At 48.7% G+C, this 19,434-nt stretch overlaps 5 protein-coding genes across 5 annotated transcripts; 4 read left to right on the top strand and 1 right to left on the bottom strand.

The window, feature by feature from the left end:
* Positions 1 to 2,290: 2,290 nt before the first annotated feature.
* MAA_03162 (Cytochrome P450 CYP5292B1) lies at positions 2,291 to 4,110 on the bottom strand (the record flags this gene model as incomplete). The annotated part of the gene is made up of 6 exons (XM_007821160.1): positions 2,291 to 2,441; positions 2,496 to 2,656; positions 2,735 to 2,845; positions 2,902 to 3,186; positions 3,253 to 3,824; positions 3,891 to 4,110. 6 exons carry the CDS (start codon positions 4,108 to 4,110, stop codon positions 2,291 to 2,293), a joined length of 1,500 nt encoding a protein of 499 aa, XP_007819351.1.
* Positions 4,111 to 6,546: 2,436 nt separating this feature from the next.
* On the top strand, positions 6,547 to 8,055 carry MAA_03163 (uncharacterized protein; the record flags this gene model as incomplete). Its single annotated transcript, XM_007821161.1, has 1 exon — positions 6,547 to 8,055. The coding sequence occupies one exon, from the start codon at positions 6,547 to 6,549 to the stop codon at positions 8,053 to 8,055; it is 1,509 nt and encodes a 502-aa protein (XP_007819352.1).
* Positions 8,056 to 8,860: 805 nt separating this feature from the next.
* On the top strand, positions 8,861 to 9,705 carry MAA_11139 (uncharacterized protein; the record flags this gene model as incomplete). Its single annotated transcript, XM_011413105.1, has 2 exons — positions 8,861 to 9,524; positions 9,581 to 9,705. 2 exons carry the CDS (start codon positions 8,861 to 8,863, stop codon positions 9,703 to 9,705), a joined length of 789 nt encoding a protein of 262 aa, XP_011411407.1.
* A 567-nt stretch (positions 9,706 to 10,272) lies between these two features.
* MAA_03164 (alpha-galactosidase A precursor) lies at positions 10,273 to 11,100 on the top strand (the record flags this gene model as incomplete). Its single annotated transcript, XM_007821162.1, has 1 exon — positions 10,273 to 11,100. One exon carries the CDS (start codon positions 10,273 to 10,275, stop codon positions 11,098 to 11,100), a length of 828 nt encoding a protein of 275 aa, XP_007819353.1.
* Positions 11,101 to 16,417: 5,317 nt separating this feature from the next.
* Positions 16,418 to 18,044, top strand: MAA_03165 (Major facilitator superfamily domain protein; the record flags this gene model as incomplete). Its single annotated transcript, XM_007821163.1, has 2 exons — positions 16,418 to 17,559; positions 17,615 to 18,044. 2 exons carry the CDS (start codon positions 16,418 to 16,420, stop codon positions 18,042 to 18,044), a joined length of 1,572 nt encoding a protein of 523 aa, XP_007819354.1.
* Positions 18,045 to 19,434: the final 1,390 nt, after the last annotated feature.

Below are 19,434 nucleotides of genomic sequence, written 5' to 3' on the forward strand. Positions count from 1 at the left end.
GGAATAACACGGACGGCGGCAAGCTGGACACGAGATACAAAACATTCTCTAACTTTGTACACTGCGGCTCAGATTGTAGCATCGAAAGTCTTCGGGATGTATCTCCTGAGGCAATGGCAGAAGCTAACCAGAAGCTCTTTGAGCAAATCATGCAAGGAGGGTTATTCCCAGCCGGTCCAGCCGTCGATGGGAAATGGGTCAAGACAATGCCCCCGTCGGCACTTGCCCAAGGCAATCACGCAGCGAGCATGATGAGGACATAAGCCTGCTGATCTGTAATGCAATAGGCTCTTACTGGAAACAAATCGACTCGGCCATTGTTTCCCATATCACCAACCGTTCCTAAAGGTATTGTAGATCAGGCCTCCTTTGACAAGTATTTAGCCGAGTTCCTTCCCGGAGACGCACTGGAACCGCAGAGATCTCTTATAAAAAAGGAATACGACTGTCAAGCCGTATTTCATGGCGACTTTTAATCTTGCGCTGGCGCCGTTATAGAGCACCTCGTCATCACATGCAACACACGGTACTTGGCCGACGCGTACCCCGACAAGACGTGCGCCATGTAATATGCATTCCCGTTGGACCAATTTGCATCCCATGGAGTGGACTTGATCCCACTATTTACCAACGACTTTGAAGAGGCAAAAGCCTTCCTGCTCGCGCTGGATTTGGAAGGCATGACGGGGAAAATGGCAGAAACCTACGCTGGGTGGCTGATGAATGCCGTGACTTTGACATATCAGGGATTCTATGCGTCATTTGACGTGTCGGGAGACCCGAATACGCTTCTCGAATCCGCGCCGTTGAAGTGGTCGCCCATGGATAGCGGCGGTGATGCACACTCGGGCGTTGTGAGGGTGCAGGTGGGAGGCTCACCAGAAGAAGCATTTCATCATGTCGTCAATGAGCATAATACGAGGTCAATCTGTTCGTTTTTGCAGGATATAGCTCGGTTGATTGCTGAGAGTGCTGGCCAACAGGCAAGAGGAGAGCTGTAAAGGGTTGGAATCTGCGATGCAGCTGGTGTTTATGTGATTCGTGCCCGGGGGCAAAGTTTAGCTCTGGTGATATTTTCAGCAGTTGAACACTCAATAGGAACATGTATTAGAGAAGCTCAATATGAAACAAGCCGGTTGAGTATGTAGAGGTGTTACACGGATGACACGTTGCCATGAAGGCACGGGCCGAACCTTGAACCCGACGATAGTTACACAAGGGCTCTGATCACGAGACCTAGGGTAAGGCCCCTCACCGCCTCTTAATATAAATGAAGGCCTTCCGCCCTCAGGGCTTCAAAGAAAACTAAGGACCTTTAATATTAAAGCAAAGTATTAGTTGAATACGAATGTTGTTCTAAGCCCCTAAATACTAGGCCCTTGACACAAGAGGAATCAGATTACAAACGTCTCCCGCTTTTCTGCCCTTGTCTAACGGGTTGATGGATCGAATGTTGAATCCAAAGCTCCGAGATGCGTAGCTTGCCTTGCTGCTGTAAAAAGCCTCTGATACATTTTCTACCTCGCCCCCGCCTTCGTCTGGTGGTAGTTCCTGCTAGATCTTTGATTCCGAGTTTGGTTTGCTGCGCTGGAAAAGACTCGCTCACTTTCTGCTCACATTACTAATATGGAAGAGGTATTTCTTATTGGGTGCGGTTGGCGTGAATATCATATTTGTCTTGCGTTTTCCTACTGGTACCCTAGGGCAGTCTTTGCCTGCCTCAACCACAACACCAGACAGCCATTTGCATTTCCACTTAAACGCCCGCTAATATGGACAAAGGAACAGGCGTCATATGGTTACACAAGGGCTACAGTCACAGAATTAGGGCAGAAGACCCTCACCGACTTCTTATATAAATAGACCTCTTTGGTTCCTCAAGGCTTTGAGGAAAACCAAGGACCTTTGATACCAGAGACTGTTATTTGATGAATTGAGTCATGTTGCTCCAAGCCTTGAGCCCTTGTCACAACACGCAAGCGACACATTGTCCTCCCCATCTCCGGCTAGCAGTGCTCTACCGTTGGTGAACAATGTCCCGCAGCTTGGGCATATCAGGCACGAGTGATACCTGGACAAGTCTCCATCACCTCTCCACGACAGACCATCTCATGCAGGAGGGCTGCAAGTTTTTCAAATCTCGCGGCATTGGCGTTTTCCGAGACTCGGCACGCAAGACAGGGCCGCCTGCTGACATCTGGCGCCATGTCTTGCTCTCTCATCGACCGGAGAGAGACTGGTGAGTCGTGACGGCCAACACGGTGTCGCGCGACGGTTCATCTCGCAACAGCTACACGCCCAACGATACTTTGAGACGACCGTTGCACACGGGCGCAAAGTAGTCGCGAACCTCCATGTCTTCCTCTCTGGTTCCACGCAGGACGGGCCGAAAGTTGGTGAAAAAAGCAGCAAACAGCAAGTAAAGTTCGGCATACGCAAGACTCCCTACTAGTTAGCAAGGTGTTTCTTTACAAGGAAAGCTGTATTCGCCATACTTGATGCCAATGCAAGAGCGCGACCCTCTGGAGAAGGACAACATATATCGGTCCAATTCTCCATTCCGGTCATTCACCCAGCGCTCTGGTCTAAAAGTTTTGGGGTCCGGAAAGATTGTCGGGTCAAAGTGGTACACCCAGTGGCTAAGAGATATAGACGTCTAGTAGAAGATGAAAAATAAAATAAAATGAATTAGTTTCGTAAGCTAACGTGGAAGAAGAATTCGCGCAAGTCTGACCTTTGGTGGGATCTGGCGTCCGCAGAGAAACGCCCCTTCGTCGGGTGTGATGCGCGGCAATTTGCCTGGTGCACCGAGAGAAAACCGCAAGGATTCTTTGATGATGCCGGTCTGGAATTATAATCTAAGTACCATGGAATACAACTTGCCGGCAGGTATACACGTACAAGGTATGGCAATCGTCGCAGCGTATCCAGGGGAGGAAGTTTGCGCTTGTCAGGAATAGCATGGGAAAGTTCGTCTTGCAGCGTCTCCAGTACGTGGCGGTTATGCAAAGCATAAAATGTTCCGAGTGTCAGGGTCAACGAAGGGGCTGTATTCCCGGCGGACAACAGCACAGCGGCTTCCGATACTAGATCGCTCATCGGAAGGGGAGGTCCGAATTTCTCTTGGTCGGGATCCATCAACATGTCGAGCATTGTTGGATAGAGCAGCTGGTCGTCTAGCTTCCTCTGTTTGAGGTCCAATATCAATTTTTCGCAATGCTAAGCACACGGGAACATGAGCACAAGTCGTACAAGTGCAAAGGCAAAGCGAAAATGTCTCACGTCTTGAATATCAAAAATAAAGCTGATTCCTAAATACTTCAACAAGGAGCGCGGCAGGCAAGAGGCGAGGTTCCATGCGAGTGTGAAGAGGAGAGGAAAGTTTTTGGCGAAGAACGATGTCATCAGTGCTGCATCCATGTGCACGGCTGGAGGATAGTTGAAACGTGGATAGTCGAGAGCCTCGAAGGGGCTGTGGAATGCATATCCAAGCAACACGTCGGACGTGACGCAGCGATAGGCCAGAGACAAGTCGATAATCTCGTCGTGGCTTCTGTGCCGGTCTAGGAGGTCAATGAACCTCCACACAGACTTTTCCATGACGTGCTGAGCATTGTCAATGGCGCCCTTGGATAGTCGGGGTTGGAGCAGGTCTCGACGAGGTCTTGCCTGCTTCAACGTGGCCATGGTGAAGTGGGAACCGTCAAAGGGGAAACCGTAAAACCTGGCGTCTTTTTCAAAGCGACTTCCGACTTTGAAGACGGTGCTATAGGCCTTGATATCTCGGATGTGAAGCTCGTTGGGCTCTGTCCTTACTATCGGTCCTGTGTAGACCTTTGATTGGCATAATTACAACAGACGCTTGGGCTTTAAATGCCCTTAGTACTTACCGTACTCATCGTGTAGATATTCCAGATGCCTTATAAAGTTGCCGCCTTGGACGAAATTAAAATAATGTGAATACAAGGAGGTGGATGCAGCTAGTTTCGGGCCGGGGAATCGTGAAAGGGGGTGGAACCATATCCTGTATATCGTGAGAGGGATCCAGTAGACGAGAACCAGGGCAGGTAGCAAGGCTATAGCTGAGAATCTAGGGACGAAGAAATCCATCACTTGAGACGTGAGTGTTTAGACCATGAGTGTGACAAGGGCTTATGTTTAGGGGCTTGGAGCAGTATTCGATACTCAGCTAATACCTCGCTTTGACATCAAGGGTCCTCGGTTTTCCTAAAGGCCACGAGGAGCAGATGACCCTTATATATCGAACCCAGGTGAAAGGGCCGGCATAGGTGCCCAAGGCCTCCACTATGTCTCGAAACCTTGTGTAACCATCGCCGTGTCTGGTTTAAGGTGCGGAGTACGGAGCATACTCCGTACGGCCCGCGCCTTTATGGCGACGTGACATCCATGTAACCGCCACATGGTTACACAAGGGATACGGTCACGACACCTAGGGCAAAGTCCCTCACCGGCTTCTTGTAGTTAAAGCCCCCTTTAGTCAACGAGGCCTTAAGGAAAACCAAGGACGTTTGATAGCAAAGACTGTTATTAGATGAATTGAGTTATTGCTCCAAGCCTAAGCCCTTGTCACAGCAACAACGAGCATGAAAATTTGGGGAAACAGGTTGCGCGAATAGCAGCGGAGGGTTTGTGGGCATTTGTTTTATACTTATTGGAGGAACGGATTTATCCTTGGCCACCCGTTCAAGCCCCTCGACGCCACGTTGCAGCATTTCGCTGCCCAACGAAGCCCCGTCACAACAAAGGCCTTCATACGGGTTACACAAAGAGATGGTCACACGACCCATTGTTACTACCACTGTGACAAGGGCAGTGTAGCTGGGCTTGGAACGTAGGTTCGAGTATCAATCAAATAATCGATTTTGAGGTATCAAAGGTCCTTGATTTTCCAAGAGGTCTTGAGGGGCCAGAGGTCTCTATAAGTACAAGAAATCGGTGGACTAGCGCCTGAGGCAGCCCTCGCTCAAGGTACGACTCCGGTTCTCGTGATATCCTTCTTTGTTGTGTAACCTTTAATGTGACAAGGGCTCGTTATGAGGGCTTAAAGCAATAGCTTAATTCAGCTAGTAAAAGTCTTTGGTATCAAAGGTCCTTGGTTTTCCTTAAGGTCTTGTCAACGGGAAAATACAGGACATCTACAACCAAGAGGTATATAAGGATAACTATAGCAGGCACTTGTGGAATTCCCTTTTGTCTGGTGTGGTCAACCCGTGATAGGTCTTGAGGGACTAAAGGTGTCTATAAATACAAGAAGTTAGTGAGGGACTTTGCCCTAGGTCTCGTGGCCGTAGTGTAACAAGCCATTTCCGTATAACATTTAACGTCCAATGCCTTTGTCCAGGCCCAGACAGTGTGAGAACCCCTCACGTTATCGACTCTCTGTATAAACGGGGCCTTTGATGATCTCAGAAACAGCTATAGATCAAATGTTACAGTCCCCTGTTGTTCAGTCACCCAGCCCTTGGTACGGTCGAGATGGAGCACCACCAACTATCCTTTTCTCTTGGCAAGAGATGAGTCAAGAACGCGACTGGCCGCATTTTTCTAGAGGTAGTTGCATGTCCATTACTCTACGACGTCTTCCAAGACCGTTGCTCCATGAGTCAGGTACTATGTGGTGATGAGCACACAAAATTCCATCCAAATATCCAATGACCCTGAAACGGAGGGGGTCTTTACGTACTCATCCTGTAGATATTCCTGTTGAGTCAAACGTGCGATAATTCAAGGTCCGATGGTCATGATATTTGCTTTTTCCAGGGCTGAAGAGTAGGGCTAGGACGAGGGTCATCACACGCGGCTTTGGGTGCTTCAGCAGGGTGTAAAAAGGACCAGTTGAAAAATTCAAGTTAATAATAGTAATTCAAGGCCCTTTAAACCAATTATAAGCTGATTTAAACTACATGAAGCTTGTAATTGCGGTGGCGCAGCACTCCGAAAGACCAGACTCATGAAAGAAGCAAAGTCAAAAGGCACATTCTTTCTTCTTTCCGCTTTGCTTAATATTGATCACACGGCCCGCTTACGATACTACCCTTCACGTTCCCGACTCTCTGTAAACAGGGCCGAGGCCGAATTCCATCGGCTCCCGCATGGAGGGTCTCGGGGACTCCCGAGATCTCTGAGAGTCGAGACGCAATACTTGTCGCTAATCTCATGGGTATTGCAGCAAACCGGCATTGGGACTAGGCATATGAGCTGATGTAGGAGACATGATGGAGACAATACCTAATGTAATAGGATGCAGCGTCGCATATATTGGCAATGCTTTTCAGAGTCAGCCCCGTCTAGACTCTAGAGTCTATACTGGTCTTGGGTTCGGGGAAGCAAAGTCGGGGGCTCGAACAAGACGGATTGGGCTTCAAGACGCACGTACGAACAGTTGGCGTAGCGTGTGTATCTCTGTAATTCTCACTATATAATAAACACTTGTCAGGTGTGTTGCGAAACGGTCCATAAGTCAGTAACGAGCATATACAATCCCATCCAAATAGTCAACGGAAGCGCTCTACCGATACCATCAAGATGAAGTCCAATATTAAGAGCAGCATCTGCGGCAATCTATTACATACCTTTTACATGACGCACGGCCACTGCATCGAAGCCGCTCCGCGCACACGCACGCATAGATGCCCTCATTGCCGTACGATGAAGACGTCATGCGGAGAGACATGGGAGCGCATCACGACTGCAATTCGACTTTCCAGAAAAGATGGCAGCATGCCCGAGACTGTCTTGAGCTTTGCCACCGCGCTGGACCTCATCATACACCTCTACAGCCGCGCACAAGACGCCTGTGCCGCCGTCGATGGCGTGACGATGGCCACGGACCGTTGTTTTGGCGGGCTGCAGAGGCAGTTGAAATCGTTTATACGGCTAGACGGGAGCAACACGGTGCAGCTTCTTCTGCACGGAGCCATGGGCGACATGGGCTACGAGTCCGGCAGCCAGAACCAGCTGGATCCAACGGTCGTAGAGCTGTATACTTCGTTGTTGGCGGCGCTCATCCAGAGCCACGGCCCGGACTTGCGTCTGAAGACACCGCTCCTGCGCAGCGCCGCTAGCCTGCGCGTCTCGGGCGAGGTGACCATCGCCATGGTCCTATACGCAAGCTGCTGGTTCTTCGAGTACGACCCGTCCTCCACCCCCCTGGTTGTCAAGGTGTGGTGCGCATGGCTGCCGTCGCGGCAGTCGGACGAGCAGGAAGCCTACGTGAACCCCGAGGAGCACATGTACGTCGGCGTCGGGCCGCACGACGCGCGGGACGAGCTGCAGAGGCACAACGGCCGCGGCGTGGTCAACTTTGCGCTCCGGAGCATGGTGCCCCGGGCTCGCCACGAGGGAGCCTGGGACGTGGTTGCTTTCCGCGACGTCATGGCGTTCCGGAGCGGGATGCTGGTGACGGACTGCCTGTCGCGGGACAACCGCGATCTCGGGGCCTTTGTCCAGGTCATCGCGCAGTTTCCGGCGCTGCTGGACCCTTCCGAGGCCGGGGACGTATGGTCCGGCCACCCAATCGTCCACCTCGGGCGCGCCGCCCTGTTTATACGCCAGATCAAGCACCTCGTTGTCTGTTCGGGACGCCCCCGCAACATGAGCATCATATTTAGCTTGCTGTATGCGCTGTCGAGCCCTCGGCAAAACAAGCACATACGGGGCTTGGTGTCTCCGAGTCCGTCGCAGTCGGTGGCCTGCTGCCCTGCCCCCTTTTGCGGCGCCGATGCGTTGCCCTGTGACTTGGACAGGCCCTTGCCCGTCCACGAGGGTGGCGCCTCGACAAATCCGGTGCGGCTGCTGGTCGCGTCGATTGTTCAAGAGGGGCTGGATGCCGAGGCGTGGCAGAAAAACATCGATCGTCGCCTGCGGCTCTGCCATGAGTGGTCTCGTGGGATGCATGGCCATTTGGGCCCATATGATCCTGTCAGCGCTGCCAGGTCCGTGGCGCCGACATGTATACGGATCCTCATGCGCATAGCTCAGCTATGTGGTTGCGACATGACGTCTGGCATGGGCGGCCGTGCCGAGGGTTTGTAAAGGTATAAGTGTGTGTGGCTACGTGGGCTCTAATACACAGCTACGTGTGTAGTAATGCGGCCGCGTCTGGCGTAGTGGATAAGTAGCCAACTTTAAGAGTTGTCGGGCTAGTATTTATTATGTTAGTTACAAGGCAATATAAACCCGTTAATTTAGCAACTTGACAACGAGTTGCGGCACTTGACGACTTGGACACCTTGCTCTGCTACGAGACTTTGTATTCGGGATCCTTTATGCTGAAAACTCATGGTGTGGCATATGTGTAGATCGATGCGTATGTAAAGCGGTCAGAGTCTCATTGGTTTCAAATATTACGTAAATAGCTAAAGTCACAGGAGCTAATGCGATATATCTGTCAGATGTTATGTCAGAGATGGGCATGAAAAATAACCACATCTCCACCATAGAAGACAAAAAAGCAAAAGGGTCCCAGAATCTACTTCACTAGCTAGTGGAGGAAATTAATTAAAAATAAATGCTACAGATCTTCTCAACATTTTCTCTTTGGCATGAAAACGTAGCAGCGTAACGTAGCTGCCATGTCTGGCCGCTTCTATGCATACAGAACCCAGGGAATATGCTGATACCTCACTTGATAATAGCTCATCTTATCGCATAAAGAGGAGAAATTTTAGCCTTTTCTTAGTTAACTTAATTGCTTCTTCGCACCTACAAGGGCGCGGGGTGAGGTCATTCAAGCTGATGACTAGTCACGTGCGAGCTGCGCCAATGGCTCCAGACGCGAACGCTGCACGTGTTTCGTTGGGCGACTTCACCTCGCCATGTATTGCGCAAGACGAGGAAAATGGACAAGTACCTTCATCTCACGTACCCAAAACTAAACCTCAACGACCACACACTAGATGATAACCTGCCTCCCTTGCAAGTTCAACCTCATAATAACTGCCTCGACCCACCGCCTACTGCAAGCCTCGGTGCCCTTGACCGTCTCCCAATAGAATTACTTCAGGAGATTCTCATCCAACTTGACTTGAGCACTTTCATGGCGTTTCGATGCACCAATAGACGAGCTAAAGAGTTGGCCGACCATCTTCCACAATACAAGGCCATTACCACCAACGCAAGGAATGCGCTACGTGGTATCCTGAGAATTGGAACGAGCAGGTGGATTACCTGTAAAAGTCTCTTCGAGAAGTTACGCACATCAGCTTGCGAACAATGTGGCGATTTCGGCGGTTACCTCTATATTCTCACCTGCAGACGGGTTTGCTTCCTCTGTTTTTCACAGGACAAGAGATACTTACCACTGCGGCCCGGCCAGGCGTGCCGGAAATTTGGATTGGAGAGAGGCATCATTCAAACACTGCCTTGCATGAGGGTCATACCTGGTATATACTCGCCAAACGAGATGAAGGCTACTGAGACTACCTTGGTTGACTATGAGTCTGCTTTTGATGCTGGCATCGCCCGGCATGGATCGTCGGGCGCCATGGATGAATTCGTGGCAGGTGTCGCGGCAAGGAAACTCCAAGCCCATAGAATGAGGGTGCTACAAGCACAACAGTCCGGATCTTCACGTCGCACGCGGATGCCTCCGGTGGCAGATCCCGTCGATTTAAAATCGGCAAATCCGCTTCGATTCGTGGCGATTGTTCGCGTGCCGTGGCTGAACAGAACATCGCAGGATAAGGTGGAATGGGGCTTTTATTGTGTTGGCTGTGGGAGGTCCAGTGACCTTCCCCTTCATTGGAGGCGGCAATTCACGCCAGAATCTTTTGATCAGCACATACTACAATGTGGGGATATAATTGATGGAAATCATCAGGCATCCTAAATCTAAAAGGAAGCAGAAGAAACACACATGAACGGAACGAGGTGGAGTGATGCTGGGAAGCACTAGCGAAATTCTTCATACTTCTTAACCACACGCGTACATGCGATATCCCCCCGATTGCCCTTTACACGGCCCGGCCAGGCTGACTTGAGCGCTGCTGCATTTCACCCGTGCCATAAGAATAGATCCAACATTGAGCGGATTGATGCTTGTCAGACTCTAATGCGGGGCAACTTGGTAGTAGGCGGCAACATTGATGAGTCTACAGATGTGCTGTGCCAGAAGAGATCAATGCACTTCCTACTGACCAATCAATCCACCAGCCTGATATCAGTTGACCATTGACCACTTCCTGACCAAACCAGACTCTTCTGCAATCAGTTCACTACCGTCAAACACATCAAGAGAGCACACTGCCAACGATGGCTGGCAGCCCCCCCAAACTCCAACTGCTTCAAGCAAGCGTTGATCCCGATGACGAAAGCGAATTCCGTCTTCTCGTCAACAACAGTCTGGTCAAATACATCACCATTGATGCCGGCATATTTAGCCAAGATGACATGTGCTTCGAGCCTTCTCTCGTCTCCCTGCTTCCACCTCTTCCACCCGGGGATTGGAACCAAGGCCGAATCTCGCGCGATCCCGAGACGGGGGCTCCTCACTTTTCCGCCATCTCCAACACAAACCTCCCCGGAATCACCAAGACCTGGCATCCCACTCAAATCGACCACCTAGAGTTTCGCATGGGACGAAAACTCCGCTCCAACGTCTACGAGGCTACGTGTCCCCGCTTCAAGTCACCCGTTGTCACCAAGTTCGCCCGATTCCCATGGGAGGTGCCTCTGCTGGAAGCCGAGACCGCAGCTTATCAATGGATAGAGGGCTGCCAGATTGGCCCGGATTTTCTTGGACACCTGACCGAGCAAGGCAGGGTTATTGGGTTTGTCATGGCCCGCGTCGCTGACTGTCGTCATGCCACACCGGAAGATTATACTCTGTGTTATCGGGCTTTATCAAAACTTCACCAGTTAGGCATTAAACATGGGGATACTAACAAGCACAACTTTCTCATTCACCAAGGGAAGGCGACTCTCATCGATTTTGACAACGCTTCACGGGAAAATAAGGCCCAAGAGCTAGAAACGGAGCTTGGCGGGCTGCGGAACCAGTTGTCGGATATGTCTGGAAGGGGGGGTCAAGTTGTTGAAACTAGTTTCATAGAATCTACCGATTTAGACACGAGGGAATAATCACTCCTTGAGTGTCAGTGGCATATATTAAACCCGATGAAGTTGAAGCATCAAATATGAAGTCATTAAAACGGTAAATCGGCTTGTTACAATCCTTCCGAACCAGAATATTGAGCCAAGATGCCTCAACCGGTTTTCTAGAAAGAATCTAATACAAGCCACCCCCTCAAAACTACCATATATACGGAGGAGATGCTTCGCCTAAAGTTGGACTTGAGTAAATAAAGCGGCCAATCCCCTGATTTAGTATGCCGCCGTAAAATCCCTTGAAATACCCTCACTTCACCTCAGATGCTATGCAGCAAACATCTAGTCGCGAGCGTACGGCTCAAAGCTCAACTCGCCTATGTTGTCCTTGGGTCTGTACCCCTTTTCTTCGGTTAGACAATTGCACGGCATTTATATGTGAGATATATAGTGGCTCAGCTTCTCACGCATGAACGTGTTAAACGGGACGGATAAATGAAAAAACAAACGGGAAAGAGTATACATCTAAAATTAACGCTGATTTTAATAATTTTTAAAAGTCGGTTGCTAAAAAACGTAGCCAATATTCTTTCCGTATTGAAGTGCAGATAATATTAATAACAACAACTATACACGACCACTGCTAGGTAATTTTTAGAGTTATGTATTAAATATTCTTCTCTACAGTCGGTAAGCATTCCTGATAAAGTCGCTGGGTGTTAGTAGGTTGAGCTGTAATTCGCCCTTTTTAATATTACCCGGTCTTATTATCATACGAAGTTTTATACGAATACATCCTTCAAGTCTATCGGGAGTTCAGTGCCCGCACAGCATGTAACTCTACCCGATAGATATCGTAGAGAACACCACTTTATATAGCTACATTGAGTAGGCGTACCATTGATACCTTTATGGACGTCGTACAAGCTTTCTTCTGAAGGGACCTGAGCAAATACTCTCTACTCTCTTCTTCTCGCACCCCTGATACACGGATCATATTCCACCTTGGTGAACGCCTATTTACTACGACCACACAGATGCTTGTTATGAAGAGCCCATGATTTTATGCCAGTTCTCTGAACAACGGGATATCTCTCTAAGGGCTGATTGGTGTTAATTTAAACACATTTTAATTAAAAATGTACCCCGTCTTCTTCGTAATTCGATATTATAGTATAGAGCGGTTAACATGGGTCAACCTAGGAGGAGAAACTTTCCCTTTATCATAAAATAACATGAATACTTTCTGTATTTCGAAGAACAGTTATGCATATAATACCAGAATAATAACCGCGCAACGCGGCAGTAATCCATAATAGTTGTACCAATTCCCTTCAGCATTCTACTACTGTGTACTTGCTTGTATGCTTCCCTTTTTTGTGGGGATAACAGTCAAATCTGTGGGCCGTTCAGTATCGTTAATAAAGTTGTGCTTGGCCGAAATACCACGCTGGGCATTCGGCGAATAAAGTCTTCCAATATGGGAGGGGTAGACGGCGAGACAACTGGCTTGAAGCTTGAATTGTGGCCCTGCAACTGAGAAGGCCATGTAAGCATTTGGCTCAGGATCCAAGAAATATACCTTGAGTATCTATCGTAAACACTTTCCCGGGAGTAGTCCGGTGTATTCCGGCCCGCAATTTCCCCGAGGAATTTGCATCTGGTAATGCTAGCCCGTGAAGAATAAGTCGACTCTGGGGTAAACCACCCCATCTTGATAGAAGATGCCGCTGGGAGCAGAACGCACCTGCACGACTGTAGTATCGCCTTCAAGCCATCTGGAACCCTTCAAATGTTGTTTATCGTGGGTCAGATAATCCCAGTTGCCGAACTATAACTGCCACTAATTTATTATTCATTTATTTTTAGTCTACATATTAAAGAATTATAAAAGGTTTGCGACTTGTTCGCAGGAATGTCATGGAAAGGAATAGAGCATTACAGTGCAAGCACCCTCTAAGAGCAAACGTGGAGGCAAATTAAATATGAGCATGCGTCATGTCTGGAACCCAGCCCACCAACTAGTTTTCGAGAAGTTTAATTATTATCTTAGTAGCACAAGGGCAATTGGTAGTATTTTGCGGAGTTGGTAACACGGCGGAGCCTAGATCGTCAAGTAAACTTCCTACTGCGATATCTCGGCGGTGATATTCACATCCAATGGCACAATTGATAGCACTTTGGCACACCTGTATCACTTTAAAATGTTGTATTATGCAAGGTCCGCCCACCGGCGTAAGGCAAAGGGGACAGGCAGCATAGTGCGACCAAGAGCTAGCAGGAACAAACAGAACTATGGCAACTTGCTATACTTTCAAGATATTTTTGTTGTAGATAAATAAGGTTCGACTGCTACTATAAAAGCTTTTGCCAGCATATCTTACAGAAAATATAATTTATAGTAGATTTATCAGTAGTAATAATATTAAACTTAAATTCTTTCCTTATTAATCGAACCCCGTTTTGCGGATATCCTATAAAGCTTGCTTGGGCCAACTTAAAATTATAGAATCATCTACTTCTGCCCCCAAGGCCATAGTCTTGCTGTTTTAACCGGCAGGCAATTTGTCTAGTAATTTCAATATTGCATTGAATCAAGTCTTGCAAGTCGTTCGACTATATATTGCAGGTCCGTCCCTAAACTATCTATTAGCAGTTTTTCCTTGTTAATTATTTATTTTCCTTCAGATATAAAATAAGTTGAATAAATACCAATAAATAGCCCGCAATGAAACACACCATCGCATTCACGATTCTTGGGTACGCATATATCGTCTTCACATGTAATGGACTTTATGCTAACACTGTCAGTCTTTCGATCTCTGGTTTGTATTTCAAGATCCTGTATATCCGTAAGCTAACCAGGCGACTAGGAGCGCTAGGCGGTTATCCAGGAAATCCTTGCGAAAGGCTAGGGTTGAGCTGCGACCCGATCGTGCCTGATTTCTGTGATGGCGAGGCTGACGCGACGGTTGATTTGCCCTGTGGCCCGAAGAAATGGGTCGGTGTAGGATGCTGTTGGCATGGCCCGCCACGAAATTAGCACGCTGATGGACATTAATGGTTAAACTGTTTAGCCTTTGTATGGAGTTCTCCCCTGGAGTTTAAGCTCGGCCGGTAGACAGTTCAAACATTCGTTTTGTGAGGAAGGTAGACTTGGATTCTTGTATCGAGTCTTAATTCAACTGATAAACTCCGTGTTTGAGGCCCGTTTACTGCACTCGTTATATATGTAGACCAGTCCACCACGGAAAGACATGGGCTACAACTCATTCTTGCCTAATAGCGTCTTCCGTCCTATTTCTCCAAGGGTTGATCATCACTTGGTTCCTGATATATGTCTCTAGGCTTTGCCCCCTCTAGGTCTTCTCTTCACCTTGTTCGACTTGTTAATAGCCTCTTATCGTCCTTCTCTGAGGCATTTTAGGTTGACACTCCATGAGGACACGTGAAAAGCAGTTCCGCCATCTCCTTATCTAGCTGCACAGCAGAGTCTGCCGTTTTAACATCACTGGGATCCTCCACCCTAGTGTTGTCGCTCTGGAACGGAATTGGTTGAGAACTGTTTGAGCCAGTCACATATGAGTCGTCCTGTGCCCGCCCTTCAGGGACGTCTATTGGAGAGTCGAGGTGGTAGAAGTGTCCGGTCTTACGCCGCATCCTGCCGAACCAGTAGGACCACGGTCTGGTAGGCGCTCCTCCGGAGGTCTCTCCGAGCCTTCATATCCAATAACAAACCGACACACAGCCTTGGTTGCCCGGTTCCGTAAGCCGATTTGAGACTATGATCTGGAAAGTTGACGATTAACGGCAGGGAATCGAAAAATAATTCGGTACTTCATACTATGCTGGCTTTGGTCGGGGGCAAAGGCATGACAAGTGTCAAGTACACTAGGAGGCATTTGGTACGGGAACAGGAGAGATGACCACTACCTGATACAAAGGCCGCCACCTCTCTGGTATCAATTGATCCCTACGCAGCTTTTGACGTACCGGTCAAGGGTGGTATTCCTCTCGTACTGTTTAGTCTCCATGACGTTGTCATTACGCATGCTACTCTTTCTGGTGGAAGATGGAGGGGGTCAAGTTATATGCGCGCCCATAGTGCTCCAGTCATGACTGTGACGTCCAATAACCTCATCGCGTTGACATGTTTACAGCTCGCGCGCTGTGCATAGATGCGAGGAGGGAGCAGCATCGGCATCGTTGGTACTTGGGGAATGGCATGCCCATTAGGGTTGCATGGCTTGAACTCAGAGCTTTTTTCCCTTTTTTTCTGACTCAGTAGCGAGGGGGGTTAGCTCCCCATTATTACGTCAATCAAGATACACTCCGGTAGCGCCGGCAACTCCCACAAGTCTGCCGTTAGATGGAGTACATCGGAAAAGGTGACAGAACGGCCTTCACCACCATGTCTCGGGAGTACGTACCGAGATTTAAGACCTAGCTTTCAGATGCGGAGAACCAATTCCGAGCTTTGAGGAGATGTCAATTAGAGTTTAATCAAAGAATTCCGGCGAGGAAGCTCTCTCTACAAAAACAAGACGATGTAGTCATGTGAGATACTATGATTCGAGTCGTTCTGTCTAATGGTTAATAGAGATGGTGCTTATCACATAGCCTAATTTCCTAGGATATTTTGGATAAAGCGGCGTTCAGTTTCTTTATAAAGGAATAGAATTATACAAAACTACATGTATTATAACACTACTACTCACCAGGCCTTGGTGCAATCCTAGCCACGGCCTTGTGTGGGCGACTAGATCTTGAAAGGGTCCCGTTGCCATAGAACTTTAGGTTTCTTTGGCTACTCACAAGCTACTAGTACGTACGATATAGAAAAAGCGTTCCAATACCGCCCATGAGCGAGATCCCAACTCTAATCACGCCACGTACCTCACAAACTCAGGCAGCAGCAATAGACCGCAGTGCGGCAGCACCGAAATCAGGACGAGGCCGTTCAGCATGCTGAGACTAGCAATAGAGCCTTCAAAGTCTAATTTGTGTACTCCATTCTCTCCACATCAACTGCCACGGTAGCCCTCACTGCCATATGTTATTTATGCCTTTGAGGCCAAAGACATTCTCCGGCCACGTCTCGAGCGACTGTGCACTGCGCCTACCTCAACCTTTCCGCAGAACAACTGACGGCGTTGGAAAGAATATCTTCCGACACTGAGAGCACGAAGTTTTCAAGTTATGAGACTTCTACCCCTGGACGCGTGGACAATAGGGCAATAGCGGTGTTTGGGTATATGAGCCCAGTTTCTCTGCTCTTACAAGCTCCCGTCTTGTGATGCGGCGCCAAAGACGACCATCTAGGCACAGATTCTGATAATAGCTGCCCACCATGGAGGCCGTTCGTCAATCCGTACAATCTACAGACTCTCACAACACTTTACCGGTACCGCATACCAACAGCGACGGCTTTGTCGACTTTGGCCCCGGCGATCCTGGCGATCCACGAAACTGGTCCAAGAGCCGGAAATGGTACATCACCCTCTGCACCTCGCTCCTCGCCATGGTCGGGAATCTGGCCTCCTCTATACCGTCCGGGTCTCTCAAACATATCTCTCGAGACTTCCACATCTCTGAGGGGGTAGCAGCTCTCACCGTAACTCTCTTTCTGCTCGGCTACTGCCTAGGTCCATTCATATTTGCACCACTCTCAGAGTTTTACGGCCGCAGGCCCATCTTCCGCATCTCCTTTTCCTTCTTTGTCCTTTTTAGCCTTCTTTGTGCTTTTGCGACCAATTTTGGGACGCTTTTGACGGCAAGGTTTTTGGCAGGGGCCTGCGTGTCTGCGGTTCTCAGCAACGCACCAGGCGTTCTTGCCGACCTATGGGACAACTTGGCAAGGGGTAATGCCATGGCTATATTCTCGACGTCTGTCTGGATCGGACCGTCGCTGGGGCCGATTATTTCTGGCTTCCTGGTGCTCCACAAGAACTGGCGCTGGGGCTTCTATGTTGTCTTGTGTCTTTCTGGCGTGTCGATGCTGTTCATGCTCACTATCCCAGAGACCAATGGGGCGATTATTCTTCTGGAGCGGGCGAGGAGGATCAGGAAGGCGGGGATTCGGGGATATGAACACGTCCAGACGGAATACGAGGCGGCTAATATGTCACTATTCACTATTTATAAGACGGCACTGACACGACCGTGGGCGCTTCTATTAGATCCCATTTCATTCTTGTGCGCTGTGTACATGGCACTTATATTTGCGCTTCAGTTCATGCTCTTTACCATTTATCCCATCGTCTTTCAGCAGATGCGTGGCTGGAACGAGGGAGTTGGGCAGCTTCCCTTGCTTGGTACAGTTGTAGGGTCGGTCGTCGGGGCTGTCGTCATTTTTTTAGACACCAAAAGGCGGAAAAACAAACTTGAGGCTGGGTATAGCCTCGAGCCGGAGGACCGTCTGATTATGGGAATGATGGGAGGGATCGGCTTTGCTATTACCATGTTTTGGTTCTCATGGACGGCACAGTACAAGTATGTTGCCATCGCGATATCTTCGCATAGTAAATGGCTAATGTGACGTTTGTAGCTCGATACACTGGTCTGTCCCTACAATTGCTGGAGGGTTTCTTTCTACAGCTCTCATCCTTACATTCACCTCCTATATGAACTACCTTGTCGACTCGTATGTTGACTGCGCTGCCTCAGCGATAGCTGTGAATACGTTTGCGAGATCCCTTGGCAGTGCTTTTGCCCCCCTTTTCACGCCTAAGATGTTTCAAACGCTGGGTGTTGGCGGCGGCGGGTCACTGATAGGAGGTGCTGCGAGCATCCTGGCTGTAGTTCCGTTTGTTTTTCATAGGTACGGCAAGGCGATCAGGGCTCGGAGCAAGTATTCTCCTCTCGACGCCGCCGTCAAGCTAGATCCGGAGGAGCGGGATGGTAACCCCGTTGACAACTCACTACGAGATGTTGAGGAAGGCTCAGAGACTCTGGGCCCTCGAAACGAACGCACCTGATAGTCTGCCCTTTTAACTTTATGGAGGAAGTCGCAGTTGTGAATTTTCAAAGAGTGAGTCACTAATTGGATCGTCTAGACTATTGGGTTCAACCAGCCGGGCCGTTTATCTAGTAGGCTCAATCTAGCTGGTGACTTTCGATTTAGAAGCTAGCTAATAAACACCGTATCCAACAACACATCTGTCTTCTTTTGATCAATTGAGAGGGTGATCTACAATGTTCAGCTACAAAGGAGACTCAATTTCTTAGCTAGATAGGTTCAATCAATAACCAAGTCCACATCCAATGCAATCCGCAGCTGTCCATTGTGATACTGTCGATGGACGTTCCCAAGGTATGGTCAACCGTGGACCTTGTGAGCTCACAGAATCACGAGCACGGCATTTCCGGGGCGGATGAGTTTCTCTACCCTGTTCATAAGTCGCTCTTAACCCACGTTCGGAACGGCCGTATTAGCATTCATAAATTTTTCACGTCAAGAACAACTTTACAGAGTGTGACAAGATCCTTTAAGACTTTAATACGAGGGCTTATAGTAGCAGCTCAACTCAACTATAATAGTCCTCTTTGATATCAAAAATCCTTGGTTTTCTGGGAGCCCTTGGGGACAGAGAAGTCTTATTTATTCAAAACAGCGGCGAGGCTTGCAGCCTAGGGCTTCAACTAAATCTTCAGGCCCTTGTGTACCTATCGTAAACATCGAATCCGTGTGACACAGAGGAAGGTACACTGTCCTAAGGTCTTCGCAATGTCAACTGGTCATTTGAGGCCCAAATTGTCAGATCCGACCACCACCACTACGTTTCGAACAAGTGGACTTGACGGAATTACTCAATGTCATAAAACCATATATATATCAAAAGATTGAAAGGCTAGTAATGCTTATAAATTATAATCAACTACATACACCTTTCTGAGTAATTTTCTACTATGTAAATTAACGAGGTATGGAGCTCCTCCTTAAGTTGCAGCCAAGTCACCTCGACGGAGCGACTCCCCGGCTATTGGTTGAGCATTTCCCACAGTTGGTTTCTCTGAAAAGATGTTTAGCGGCTGGAGTTATCTAACTAGTTGTAAGCAACCTACTTGTAGACTTTTCTTTAGTACCTAAAAGTGGCAAAAGCGAGGCCTGCTTGGGAGGTGCAGCGGCGCTTCGCTCGCTGTCGTGTTGCAAGTCCGGTATTTCACAAGGTGAAGTCATGGCGGGACAATGCACGTTCCCGTGTTTCAAGGCTTGATGCCAACGAAAATAAAGGGGGGATAGTTGCTGCTCAATTAGAGCACATTTTTTAGTGGCATTCAAGGTGGGTATAATTTTCATATTCCAAACTGGGAACGGTATCGTCTGCATCTAGATATAAGAAATCAAGCAGCGTGGTTTTTCCACCG

This window comes from Metarhizium robertsii (genome assembly GCF_000187425.2).
Source record: "Metarhizium robertsii ARSEF 23 chromosome Unknown MAA_Scf_4, whole genome shotgun sequence".
Lineage (NCBI taxonomy): Eukaryota > Fungi > Ascomycota > Sordariomycetes > Hypocreales > Clavicipitaceae > Metarhizium > Metarhizium robertsii.